Source organism: Canis lupus, chromosome 28 (assembly GCF_003254725.2).
Source record: "Canis lupus dingo isolate Sandy chromosome 28, ASM325472v2, whole genome shotgun sequence".
NCBI lineage: Eukaryota > Metazoa > Chordata > Mammalia > Carnivora > Canidae > Canis > Canis lupus.
Window position 1 is genome coordinate 11,011,125 of NC_064270.1, and position 14,055 is coordinate 11,025,179.

The following is a 14,055-nucleotide window of genomic DNA, read 5'->3' on the forward strand; positions in this document are numbered from 1 at the left end:
AAAAATATACTCAGTCCCTATCGTATCTAGACACCAAGATTTTACAGTGGTGATTTTTTTTTTTTTAAGATTTTATTTATTCAAAAGAGACGCAGAGACACAGGCAGAGGGAGAAGCAGACTCCCTACGGGGAGCCTGATGTGGGACTAGATCGCAGGACCCCGGGGTTAGTGACCTGAGCCAAAGGCCGACGCTCAACCATTGAGCCACGCAGGTGCCCCTATAGTGGTAATTTTTTAAAACCTTTTTATTTAGGTAGATCAGGGGTTTTTGTTTCTTTGTTTTATTTTTGTCTCTAGCACTTAAGAACATAGTAGGTGTTCGATAAATATTTTAGGATTGGGTGCATGATTGCATGAATGCAAATACAAAGATTAGATTTCTGCAGTTTCAGAGCCGGCTGGCTCCTGGCAGGCGTTCAACAAACGACTGACTGATTGGGCAGGCTGCTTCACTGAAAGCACCGGAGGACAGGTCAGCAATCGGAAGCTGAGCGAGAGGCAGGGCTGCTGAGAGCAGGGGGCGTGTCTGACCCAGGTTTGGCTCCTGGAGCATGGAGCATGCGCAGTCTTCACAGACGGTGACGGGCGAAAATTGCGGAGGGCGCGATTACGTAGACGCCGGTTCTGATTGGCTACCGTTCGCGCGCGAGGGGTCGTGCCTACTCGTCGCCAAGTAAACAGGCTGGGGGGGGGGCGGGGCCAGCGAGGCGCCACGACCTGGTTGGCCAGGCGGGGGTTGGGGGTGTCGCGGATTGGTCCCGGCCGGGAGCTCAGCTGTGTGGAGCTCACCGGGCCCCGGAGCCGGCCGCCTGAGGGATGGACGAAACGAGCCCACTGGTGTCCCCCGAGCGGGCCCAACCCCCGGACTACACCTTCCCGTCCTGCTCGGGCTCTCACTTTCCGCAGGTGCCGGGGGGCGCGGTCCGAGTGGCGGCGGCGGCGGCGGCGGCGGCGGCGGCCGGCCCGGCCCCCTCTCCACCGGGCTCGCCAGGCCACGACCGGGAGCGGCAGCCACTGCTGGATCGGGCTCGGGGCGCGGCGGCCCAGGGCCAGACCCAGACCGTGGCGGCGCAGGCCCAGGCGCTGGCCGCCCAGGCGGCGGCGGCGGCGCACGCCGCGCAGGCCCACCGCGAGCGGAACGAGTTCCCGGAGGACCCCGAGTTCGAGGCTGTGGTGCGGCTGGCCGAGCTGGCCATCGAACGCTGCATCTTCCCCGAGCGTATCTACCAGGGCTCCAGCGGAAGCTACTTCGTCAAGGACCCCCAGGGGGTGAGAGTGGGGCGGAGGCCGCCGCCGCAGCCTCTGGGGAGGGCGGGCCTGTCCGGGGAGTTAGGCGCTTCGCACAGCCGGAGGCAGGGGGGGGTGAAAGGCTACGAAGGGAGCAACTTCTCAGTGCAGAGCCCCCTGGCAAGATGTTGGAATGCCCCTGAGGACTGGAGATGGAGAAGTCTGCGAACCGAAGAAATAAATCAGGACCTATTTGGTGGGGGAGGAGTGAGCGGAGAATGAAAAGAGGAAATTGACCAGATACGGGCGAGGAGGGGCCCAGCGGTGTGGTGGGGCAATCGGCCTGTCGCCGGGACACGCGCGGGGACGTGCTGCTTTCTAGTAGGTTCCTTAGCTTTAAACTGCGGAGTCTGCTGTGCGGCCGTTGTCCTACAGATTTGAGCTTTGGGTCCATTTCTTCTTTTTGGACCGAACCAGCGTTGTCGCTGTTCACCGAGGAGGACGGGTGATGCATCAAGGGCTCTGAGGGTTCGGTGCCAGCCTTCTGTGTTGTGGGGATGTTCCCGCCGTCCCAGAGCTCTTACTGGCAGACGTCGGTGATGGAGTAGGTGGACTTAAACCGGTTTCATCTGTCCTGGTTATTGCTCACTTCTGGGAAATTGTTCAAGTTCTTTTTTATGGTTTCTCAGTAAAGAGTGTGGAGTTTTAGAAACCGAGGACTAGCTGCTACATTTTACTTTTCATTTCTCTCCCAGGACTATCAGCAGTTTGCTTTTTTTAAGCTAAGGCAAAAATGTTTGCTGACCTTTATTTTGTACCCTGTGTGTGTATAAAGGGGGACGGGGATGAGATGGGTTGGGATGGGACATGGGGTGACTGGGGCAGCTGAGAGGTGACTTTATTCTTTCGATAGCTGCAGATGAATTCAGGGCGTTTATATCAAACCAGAGGTATCATTGGAATATCAGTCGGTCAAAAAATACTGATTTTTCCTCTCAGATCTCGGATGGGCCAGAATGTTTTTTTGGGAAAATATACTATTGTTATATACTCACTAAAATAATGGTTGTCCTATCTCCCGCAAAAATTTTCCCTGCGTCTCCCCCGTGGGAACACTTTAGATGGGTGGTGGTCTGTTCTTATAGGAGTGACAAGTGGCCCGGATGGTCTGACTTGTAGCCCTTGGGGAGGTTTATTGAATGATCTGGTCGTTCTCCCAGATGTTGTTGTCCCTAAATCATCAAGAACCAGAAAGCAATTCTATCAGCTCATTTAACATAAATTGAGGAAAACTTTGGGAATAATAAGTCTTTCCAAGCCCCTCGAATAAGGGAGCAGTGAGTTAAATTGAAAGCTCAAAGGGGAACCATTACTTCTAGAAGAAAAGAAGAGTGGGTGTCCTGAGGTCTAAATGTTAGCAAGATACTTTGTCTTTTAAATAAGTGGTTTTTGTTGTTGTTGTTAATTTTACCTTACTTTTTTTTTTTTTAAAGCTTATTGGCTGATGTAAGAAGGGGCTAATTATCTTTGATAGGTATAGTAACAGGGGGAAGGGTTTTATTTTTCCTTCATGACTCTGTTAAAGCTTTGTGGAAGTGTGTCAGGTCAGCTGAGAAGTGATCTGGTGTTCTGACAGGTAGAAGCAATAAGATCTTTCACCTTTACCTGGCAGGTAAAGTACTACCACCTCTGTGCATAGGCTTCAGAGAATGACAGACTACAGGTATGTTTCTTGGTGGTTTGCAGGATCACAGGGTATAAATTTTTCTGGTCACTGTCCTTTCTTAGAGAGGAAGTCAAAATACATATGCCCTGACAAAACTTTTAATATAACCATCTTCCTCCCACTGAGGAAAATGTGGCTCACAGCAGAGGACCACTTCCTAAATGCTGTGGTGGATTATAGTGGACCACAGGCTCACTGTAGTTGGTCATGTCATCCTTGGCCCTGCTCCAAATATGTTTGTTTATTTTATTTAACAAATACACAGATAGCACTTACTATCTGCTAGGTACTGTTTTAAGTGCTTTACAAATAATAATCACTTAGCACTTATAACACTCTTGGAAGTAGGTACTATTATTCTCCTCACAAATATTGAAATTAAGGCACACAGTATAACTAATTTGCTTAGGGTCTAGCAGTAAGCTAAGGAGGCAGGATTCAGACCCAGGCCTACTGGCTCCAGAATTCATATTCCTCACACTATGCTGTGCTGCCTCAAAGAGAGTCATCTGAATTTCTGCTTTCTCTTTTCATCTACCATATTGGTTAGGATTAAACTTGTCTATGTGTGGCAGAAAATTTAAAACAATAATGGCTTGAATAAGTACATTTAACTCTCAGAAAAAACCTCTAGGCTGTTCAAGGCTGGCATGGCATTATGAACAATGTGTGTCCTTCCGCAGGCTGATGAGCCATCCCTAGCATGTGGCTTCCACTTTATGATCCAGGATGGCTACTCAGACTGTAGACATCTTGTGTGTTTTTTAGCCAGTTGGAAGAAAGAAAGAAAGAAAGAAAGGAGAGGGAGAGTATGCCCTCTTCCATTAAGACATTTCTTAGAAGTTGCACCAGACCCTTTTTTGCATCCCGTCATTCAGAACTTAACTGCAGTAGTGACTGGTAACCGTAGTCTTAATTGGGCCCCACTAAATGCAGAGTCCTGTGTCCAAGGAAGAAGAGGCAACAGAGATTGGGGGAACCAGCAGTTTCTGCCATAGCTGCTTTTGGAGCTAGAAAGGCTAGAAGGTTCTTAAAGATAATGGCCCTGATTTCATTTCCCAATTTAGGATGGTTTCTCCCTCAAGGCAAGCAAGTGGGGACCTAGAAAAGTAAGATGGAAAATGCTAGATCAGAAGGCATGGTAGAGAGTGCTCATGTTATCCTCCTCACTTGCATTCTTGTGCTTTCTGGTCTTACGCTCAATCACCTATGAAAATATTTTTTGAGCATTTTCTGATTTGTGAGGCTAGTAATACTATATGTTCATATTGCCAAGAATCATAGAATAGCATGTGATTCACTAGTTTATTAAGAAGATTAAATGCGATATCACACATGAAAGCCCCTGGCATAGTTCCTGGTGCTTAGCAGGAGCTCAGAGTTTAAAAACCACTCTGCCCCACTATCTTAAATTTTTTTTTTTCCTCTTAAGTTAATGCCCACTGACCTCTGGGTTAGGCTTTCTTGGATACATGGCATTGAGTAAAGCAAATTTGTAGAATTGTGAGAAGATGATTTTATGATCATCTGAGAATGGTAATTCATTAGATAATGCTAACTGGTATTTGCTTCAAAATTTTGCAGATACTGCTCACGTGTTCTAGGAACGAGGCCTTGTATCAGTAATTTTCAATTTTTTTTTTTTTAAATATTTATTTTTTTTTTTTTTAAATTTTTATTTATTTATGATAGGCACACAGAGAGAGAGAGGAGAGAGGCAGAGACACAGGCAGAGGGAGAAGCAGGCTCCACGCACCGGGAGCCTGACGTGGGATTCGATCCCGGGTCTCCAGGATCGCGCCCTGGGCCAAAGGCAGGCGCTAAACCGCTGCGCCACCCAGGGATCCCCCTCAATTTTTTTTTTAAAGATTTTATTTATTCATGAGAGACAGAGAGACAGAGAGAGAGAGAGAGAGAGAGAGGCAGAGACACAGGCAGAGGGAGAAACAGGCTTCATGCAGGGAGCCTGAAGTGGGACTCGATCCTGGGTCTCCAGGATCACGCCCTGGGCTGAAGGCAGCGTTAGATCGCTGAGCCACCTGGGCAGTCCAATTTTCAATCTTTTAAAAACACTTATCCATCAAGACCTTGTCATGACAATGGTACAGGTTTTGTTTTTTTTTTTTTCTTTTTTCAAATATAAAATTATGTTATTGAGTGTGCTTCTTCCAACTACCTGTGCCCTCCCAAGAAGTTCTGATATCCTTACACATGGCTGAGAGCAACACTGATAGCCCAATAAAGAATAAAGATCTCAAATAGAATACTTTTTTTAAAGATTTTATTTATTTGAGAGAGAAAGCATGCACGCAGGCAAGCACAGAGGGAGAGGGAGAAGCAGGCTCCCTACTGAGCAGGAAGCCCTAAGTAGGGCTGTATCCTAGGACCCTGAGATTACCACCTAATTGGAAAACAGATGCTTAACTGAGCCACCCAGGAGCCCCCAGAATAACATTTTTTTACTAAAGTGTTAAGAGGCTGTCAAGTTTGTATATCATATTGATTGATTGATTGATTTTATTTATTCATGAGACACACACACACACACACACACACACAGACAGGCAGAGGGAGAAGCAGGTTCAATGCAGGGAGCCCAATGCGGGACTTGATCCCAGGCCTCTAGGATCATGTCCTGGGCCGAAGGCAGGTGCTAAACTGCTGAGCCACCCAGGGATCCCCTGTACATCATATTTAGATGTAGTTCTTGAGGTGGTTTTTTTTGTGTGTTTTTTGTTTGTTTTTGTTTTAGTTCTTGAGGTTTTTTAAGCATCGTTACTATTACAGGGACCTGTCCCAGGCCACCAGTTGTAATGGATGAGGCAGGTCGGGTCAATGGCAGTTGATAGGAAAATAAATACAGGCTTAATCTCTTCCAGTGCGTTCTATTTGGATCCCACCTTCTTTCAGAGTTTCATATATTTGGAGTAGCCCATCCCTCTCTTTTCTAAGAGTTAATATGTAAATAAGGCTTCTCTCCCTAAATAGGAGTGCTGTTTCTGTCCAGCTGATAATACAGAATACAGCAGTTCTCAGAGTGAGGCAGAAGGACTGTAGGAATCCATTTAAGGGTGCACAGGTCAAAATAATAACAATTTTAAGACTATTTGTCATTTTCATTCTCACTTCCTATGAGTGCACAGTGGAGATTTCCAGAGGCTACATGATGTGTGATATCGAAACAGATCGAATATTAAGAAGACATAAAAAACCATAAAAATACAGTTAGTTGCCTTTTATTAATAAGCCAGACACTAGAGAGTTTTGCAAAAATGTAAACCAGTGACTGCCTTTTCACTAAAAGTTGTTTTGAAAATAGTTATTTTTCATAAAAATATATATCACTTATATTAACATGTAATAGGTTTATTTTTATTAAGTGAATTAACAGTCTTAACATTTTAGTTTTAATTTGTAGTATAGCAAATGAAGATTTTACCCACATAAACAAGTTTTGGGGTCTTTAATAATTAAGAGTTTAAAGAGATTTTTTTTTATTTTTATTTATTTATTCATGAGAGACACAGAGAGAGAGAGAGGCAGAGACACAGGCAGAGGGAGACGCAGACTCCATGCAGGGAGGGAGTGTGACGTGGGACTCGATCCCGGGTCTCCAGGATCACACCCCGGGCTGCAGACTGTGCTAAGCCACTGCACCACCGGGGCTGCCCGAGTTTAAAGAGATCTTAAGACAAAATGTTAGAGAATCATCAACTTCATGCTTACCAAATTAAAAAAAAAAAAAAAAAAACTTTTATTAAAAGTTATTTTTGTGTATTTTCACTGTGCAATATGAGCAATGTGCTTGAACTATCTTAAATTTTAGCAGAGCACAATGCCGTCCTCCTTGGGGCTGCCAGAAAGATAGAGAAAACCCTTTGAGTTCCAGGTACCAGTATTTGGTTGTGGGTTCTGACACCAGCCAGTGAATGGCCTCTTGCTTCCCGGGAAGTTGTCTTTGCACTGCAGCTCCATTGCGGCTGCTGCTGCTTAAACTTTCTGTACATCACCCTCTTTATTAAAGGAGGGTTACTAAGTGGGTGTTAAGGAAAGGTATTTGAAAAATATTGGCATCAAACCAAACCTTACTCCTAAATTTAAGAAAGGAACTGAAAGTAAAGAAGAGAGAGGAGAATGAGAAAAATTAGGCAGTAGACATTTTCTTTCTCAACCAAATAATGTGAGTGCCTTTCTGATTTGAGTGGTTCTAGAGTTTATTTTCTGTGAAGTAGGAGAGTATTCTTTAGTACGCAGGAACACAGCTGAAAATGTGAAGTTCACATTAGCTTTGGAAATTAGACCCGAGGCTGTGTCGTGTATTTTGTGGCACCTGCGGCGCTCACACGTCATCTTACACAAACGATGCACTGAGCACATGTTAACAGAATTGAATTGAACTGAGGCCACACTTAGTTCTGAAAGGCCTTTGACTCCCTTTCTGCCTCATGTCCTTCAGTTCCTCCATCCTTCCCGCCCTACCATCCCTCCACGTGTCCTGTCCAAACATTATTATTTAATGAGCCCTGTGTGATACTGAGGCAGCGATGATCACTAATGCTTTCATAGTCGTCAAGATACTTTCTGTTTATCCTTATGTCTGAAGGAAATGGAGAAGTTTAAGAAGTGAGTCTGTTAGTGGGGCTTTGGCTGTCATCTTGGCTTTCAGGTTATTCTTTCTTTAATGCAAGTACTTAAGCCTAGACCTGTTATTTTTTAGCCTTGCTAATAGGAGTGTCTTGGTCTTCCTCCCACTGGGGACCAGCCTGCCAAACCCCACATTGTACCTCAGGTGAACTGGCTGCTGTGGGACGTGCCTCAAGCTGTCCTGTGGATTATACCTACTTCCAGAGTTAGAATGGACTCGTCGGATATTCTCTGAGTCATAGGAGCCCCTTGCTACTGCTGCTGTGTGGCTTGGAGCCCAGAAAGATTGCTGACTTAGACCTTTTGCTAGACATTTTGGATAAAAAGGTAATTCTGAAGACCTAGGATATGAATATGCATTTGACCTTTCCCAGTGATTCAGTAAAATTGTTTGTGTTTATTTATTTATTTTTTTAAAGATTTTGTTTATTCATGAGACACACAGAGAGAGGTAGAGACACAGGCTGAGGGAGAAGCAGGCTTCCCGCGGGGAGCCTGATACGGGACTCGATCCCAGGACCCTGGGGTCGCGCCCTTTGCTGAAGGCAGATGCTCAACCCCTGAGCCACCCAGGTGTCCCAAGTTGTTTGTGTTTAAAAGTAAATTGATTCCTATGGAAGGAGGAGAGTTCTGTATTTTTCTTGTCATCTCAAATTCTTACAAGGCTTCTTGAAAGAATTAGTTTCAAGATGGACCCAATTATTGTTAGAGACCTGCATCTAGCTAATTCCTAATAGGAGTACATACTTAATGCAGGCAGATGGGCGTATGTTTTCTGCTGTGACCTGCCTGTCAGGAAGTGACACCCACAGGAAAATGTCTTATGACCCAGACTAGCTTGAGTTGGCTGTGGGGTAAGGGGAGAAGGAGAATCATATGATACAAAGATGAATCACTTGGATAGCATACTTACTTTTCTTCCTTTGAAAGTACCAGTTTGGTGACTGGAGGGAATGAGACAAATGTGAATAACCGTGGAGGGCAGCCTGGCCTGGGGAAGAGACTCCAGGAGGGAGGTCTGTAGTTTTGGGGTTGCAGCAGCATCCCGTATTTACAAGGACCTCTGAGGATTAAGTTACAACCTGCCAGAGAAGATGGTTTTTAACCTTTGTGGCCTCTCAGGTTCTAATCTGTTGCCTCTCAGAGTTACTTAAAAGAACCCCATTCTAATCAGGTGGCAGATTCTTTTTCCTGCTCTGAGTTTTCCCTTCTGTTGCTTTCTTAGTTTGTCATTCCTAAACTTTTTATATGAAAGTTTTGTTAACACTCAGGGAGTGGGATAGTAAGACTGATAAGAGGAAATCAACCACTGGTGGAGTTTTCTTAGCCTCATTCCATAATACCTTACTCATTTCCTATCAGTTGATACTTAATTTTGAGTTTTTACCTAATTGATGCAGAATACCAGTTTGTATGAATTTACCCTGGAGGTTGGGGTTTGATGGTGTTAAGTCTGTTTTACCATTTGTGTTAGATGTGGCATCTTCTTTGGCCACAGCCCTTTCTGGCAGTGGGTCTCTTAGCTGTGCAAATGAGCTGTGTCTTCCCCTTACACGCTGGGGAGAAATCAGTGTCTGTCTTTTAGGATTGTCTGCCTATGCCCTCTCATGTCTTTCTAGATTCCTACTGACCTGGTCTGTGACCTCCTTTAATCAATTTGCCTTTAACATCCTATTTTTCTTTTTTCTGTGTAGAAGATCATTGCTGTCTTCAAACCCAAGAACGAAGAGCCATATGGGCACCTTAATCCTAAGTGGACCAAGTGGCTGCAGAAGCTATGCTGTCCCTGCTGCTTTGGCCGAGACTGCCTTGTCCTCAACCAGGGCTATCTCTCAGAGGCAGGGGCCAGTCTGGTGGACCAAAAACTGGAACTCAACATTGTACCCCGTACAAAGGTCAGTGACCTGTCTTCAGGGAGCTTTACTGCCTATCCAGAGTTTTCCTGGGCCTAGGTCCTGCTACATGTTAATGGGACCATTAGGTCCAGGGAGGGCTATGTATGTCCTAAGTCTAGGGTCCTGAACCTTTTGTGGGGAGGAGGTGGTTGGTTTAGGCTCATGATTTGATCATCTGATAGAAACCATTCTGAGAAAGATACACGTAAAATTCTTGCATATGTTTCAGGAAATTCGCTGATCCTCTGATGCACATTTACGAGTTCCCTGGGTCTTTTGATCCCAGGTAACTGCATGCTGGTTAGAAACGTAGCTACTTTTGTAGCTCATTCTCTTAGCTATTCCATGGTTTAGATAAATCTAGAATGGACTAGCTGTTAGCTAGTCACTTATGTAAGGTCTGCAAGGAGGAGTCCAAGAGGGACTGAGGGTTAGGATAAAGGTCTGGCTTGAACCTGTATAGGGAACTGACATGGAATTCTCATTTTATTTTATTTTTTAAAAGATTTTATTTTTTTTATTTAACAGAAAGTGAGAGCACAAGCAGGGGAGTGGCAGGCAGAGGGAGAGGGGAAGCCAGCTCTCTGCTGAGCAGGGAGACCCTATGTGAGGCCCCGGGATCATGACACAAGTGGAAGGTAGCTGCTTAACTGACTGAGCCACCCAGGCAGCCCCCACCTGAGATTGAGTAACAACTTCAGGTGGAACTCTGATCTGATGCCCTAAGGTTGCAGGAGCATTTTTATAGCTATGGGCCTTAATCCTCTGAGAATTAGACTAAAGAGGTTTTGAAGTTTTCTTTGCAGGTTTAGATAGTAGACTCTGTGGGCAAAAATACTGATCAGCAGATGAGAGCTTCCCTTCAAACTTGTTTTTTCTGTTTTCCCATGGAGTTTTAGAAGAAATTTTGATTGTTGTGGTTGTTTAACTGTCTACTCTTTTGCTACCAAACTCCAAACAATAAGTCAACTGGTTTGTAAGTTTGTAGAAGTCTGGTACTATTTCTTGAAATTTCCTCTTATTCTCAGCATCTAGCAAAGTACTGTGGGGGGTTTTTTGTTTGCTTGTTTACTGTTTTTGTTTTGAGAGAGAGAGCTATGTGAGTTGGAGGGTAGGGGGAGCAGAGGGGGAGAGAGAGAATCCCAAGCAGGCTCCATGCTCAGTGAGATCCCACAACCCTGAGATCATGACCTGAGCTGAAATCAAGAGTTGGACACTTAACCAACTGTGCTTCCCAGGTGCCCCAAGCAAAGTACTGTTTTTATAGTAAGTATTCTGTAAGTGCCAGCTGAATCAGTGAGTGAATATCAAACCGTGAGGGACAATCCTAGTGATCCCCCAACTCAGGTCTATGAGGAGAGTGTTTGCTTATAGCTCCCACTGACATCTGGTTCATTTCCTGGTCTTATACAACTCATTCCTTCCCTTTATACTTTAGTTCTCTCTGTACACAGAGTTAAATAGCACACTTTGAATATCTTGTATGATAATTAAAGCTCTGAGATCTCCTGCCTAACCTGAATTCCTCCTATTAGGCTCCTCCTAGACTCTAGAAATTCTTTTAACTACTCCTTGCTCATCACTGTTATTCCCTTTCTTTACTGGGTAAATAGCAGTCTGCACCTGGCCCTGTGCCTGCTCTGCCTACTCTGCCTGTGCTTCTGGAGTGTAGTGCCTAAGAATCAAGGCTTGAGTCCACATTCTGGCTCTGTAGCTCTTTGTTGGGTGACCCTTGGCAAGTCAAGACACCCCCACATGCCTTGCCTGCTCAGTTTCCTCACTATAAAAATAGGGATATAAATAGTTCCTACTTGATGGGGTGGCTATTAAGATTACACAGGATAATCCATGTAAAACACGTAGCCCAGTGCCTTTGCACAATGGAAACACTCCATATGTCTTAGCCTATGGTATTTTTTTTTTAAGATTTATTTATTCATGAAAGACAGAGGATAGAGAGAGGCAGAGACACAGGCAGAGGGAGAAGCAGGCTCCAAGCAGAGAGCCTGATGTGGGACTCGATCCCAGGACTCTAGGATCATGCCCTGGGCTGAAGGCAGGTGCTAAACCACTGAGCCACCCAGGGATTCCCAGCCTATGGTATTTTTATGACAATTCTAATCATAATAGAAATGTCACTTATATAATCCTGTTCTTCCCCATCTCTGGTCTTCCTCTTTCGCTGTTAGAGAACCTTAATGTGGCTTGAGGATCTTTTGCATCAAAGTCAGCAGTAACAAAAATACTCATCTTCCATGAGACTGGGATGAGACAGAACTTTGCAAGTTTAACCTACAGCTGCTAGAGAATAGTGAGAGGAAGTCTCTCCCCACCCAACCTCCTCACCCTTGTGACAAGATTCTATCCAGTTGATGAGAACATCTGTCACTATGGGAACGGGGCTCATGTTATGATGGAGCTTCAAATAGTAAGGCTCTAAGTCTCATTTGATAGCTTGTTTCAGCTCTCTGTTCTTGTGAGGTTTCAGATTATGATAATTTCATTAGTCATAGAGAAAAAAGTGGGTTGTTAAAGAGAGCGCTTGAGAAAAAACCTGATTGAGGGGAAAAAGGTGGTTTATTGCTTTGAGAGAGTGAGGATTTTCACTGTGGAAACCGGTAATGTAGTCTTAGGAAAGCCTTTTTTCCCCTTAATTCCTATGCATGTGTTTTCTGGGCATAGAGTGCCAACCTACAGTACCTTGCACATCCATTATAGATACTCTTGTTAACGTTGGAGGAGAGATGGATGGATAGGAGGGAGGAAATGATTTTGCCCCTCTTTAAGATTCATAGGCACAATAATTAGTTATTTGTAACGAATTTTACAAGGCTTTGAAAAGAACGAATTTTCGTTTAAATTTGATTTTTAGGAATTTATATGCTAAGACTCATTTGTTGCTATCTTTGAAAGAAGCTTGTTGGGGATCCCTGGGTGGCGCAGCAGTTTGGCGCCTGCCTTTGGCCCACGGCGCGATCCTGGAGACCCGGGATCGAATCCCACGTCGGGCTCCCGATGCATGGAGCCTGCTTCTCCCTCTGCCTGTGTCTCTGCCTCTCTCTCTCTCTCTCTGTGACTATCATAAATAAATAAAAATTAAAAAAAAAAAAAAAAAGAAGCTTGTAACTCATTCATGCATTCACTTAATAAATAAAGAATATGTAAAAAAAAAAAAAAAAAAAGAACATGTGCCATGCACTGTGTTAGGGACTGAGGATCCTAATGTGAATAAAAATAAGATGTTCTCTTTTTGGGGCAGCCCTGGTGGCTCAGAGGTTTAGCACCACCTTCAGTCCAGAGCATTATCCTGGAGTCCCAGGATCAAGTCCCACGTCGGGTTCCCTGCATGGAGCCTGCTTCTCCCTCTGCCTATGTCTCTGCTTCTCTCTCTCTCTCTCTCTCTCATAAATAAATAAAATCTTAAAAAAAAAATTTTTTTTAAAAATAAAAAAAGATGTTCTCTTTTTCCCCAAATCTCTTTAGTCTTTTTTTTTTTTTAATCTCTTTAGTCTTAAGAGAGGTTAGATCTATTAATGGATAATCACAAGACAATATGATAAGGGTGATAATGGACATACATATGGATTAGAGTTTATTACTGCTATTTGACAGTCAAATGTAATTTATTTTTAAGAGGGAGGGAGGGAGAGAGAGAGAGAATCTTAAGCCCCCATGGGGCTTGATCATAACCTGAGATCATGACCTGAGCCAAAATGAGGAGTCGGATACTTAATCAACTGAGCCACCCAGGCGCCCCAATCAAGTGTTATTGATGGCCCACTAAAAAATGTTTTTTGAAGTGCTGCCAAGGTGGCTCAGTCTGTTGAGCGTCTGCTTTTGGCTCAGGTCATGATCCCAGAATCCTGGGATTGAGCCCCATGTATAGCTTCCTGCTTCACAGGCACTCGCCATACTCACTCGTGCTCTCTTTCTCTCTCAAATAAATAAAATCTTTTTAAAACATGTTTTTTTGAATAGGCAATGCACATATCTAGTATAGAGATCAGAAAGCACAGTAGGGTAAACAGAGAAGAATAGTTTAGCCTCTCTCCCACCCTTCCTGAAAGGCAGCTGCTAGTTCTAGTTTCTTTTGTAATATTCCAGATACAGTCTGTGTAGATATGCATAAATATAGCAATCCACTAAAGATTAAAACCCATTTTAATGCTTATTTTAAAAAAGTGAATAACTGCACATAGTACAGAATATAAGAGAAATAAAAGGATAGAGAGTAAATTGCGATTTTTTTTTTTTTTTTTAATCTGGAGAGAAAATAGGGATTGGGCACTCTTTTAATGAACCAGGAGGTGGCAATATTAGGGGAATTCATGCTAGCTGCCATAACAACCCCTGAATCTCCGTGGTTTAATGGATCTTGCTCACACTGTAGATTCATGCCAGTTAGGCAGTTCTCCTAGATCCCTTGTCATTCCGTGTAGTGACAAGAGATCTGAGATCCCTCCATGATGTGGTTTTGCCATCTCAGACCCCTTCGTTTCCAGCTGCACAGATTGGGGAGTGTGAACTAAGGATCATGGGAGGTTTTAGGGGTCAGGCCCAG

General features: G+C 44.2%; 1 protein-coding gene across 2 annotated transcripts in view; it reads left to right on the forward strand.

The window, feature by feature from the left end:
- The first annotated feature begins 728 nt into the window (after positions 1-728).
- The window catches only part of PI4K2A (phosphatidylinositol 4-kinase type 2 alpha), a 40,842-nt gene continuing 27,515 nt past the window's right edge, over positions 729-14,055 (forward strand). Inside the window, exons 1-2 of one of the 2 annotated variants that reach the window (XM_049103633.1) lie at positions 729-1,271; positions 9,294-9,494. In XM_049103633.1, coding sequence (XP_048959590.1) covers positions 819-1,271; positions 9,294-9,494 — 654 coding nt within the window. In that variant the 5' untranslated portion in view covers positions 729-818. The remainder of the gene's footprint in view (positions 1,272-9,293; positions 9,495-14,055) is intronic. The other variant, XM_025466817.3, reaches the window with a different exon arrangement.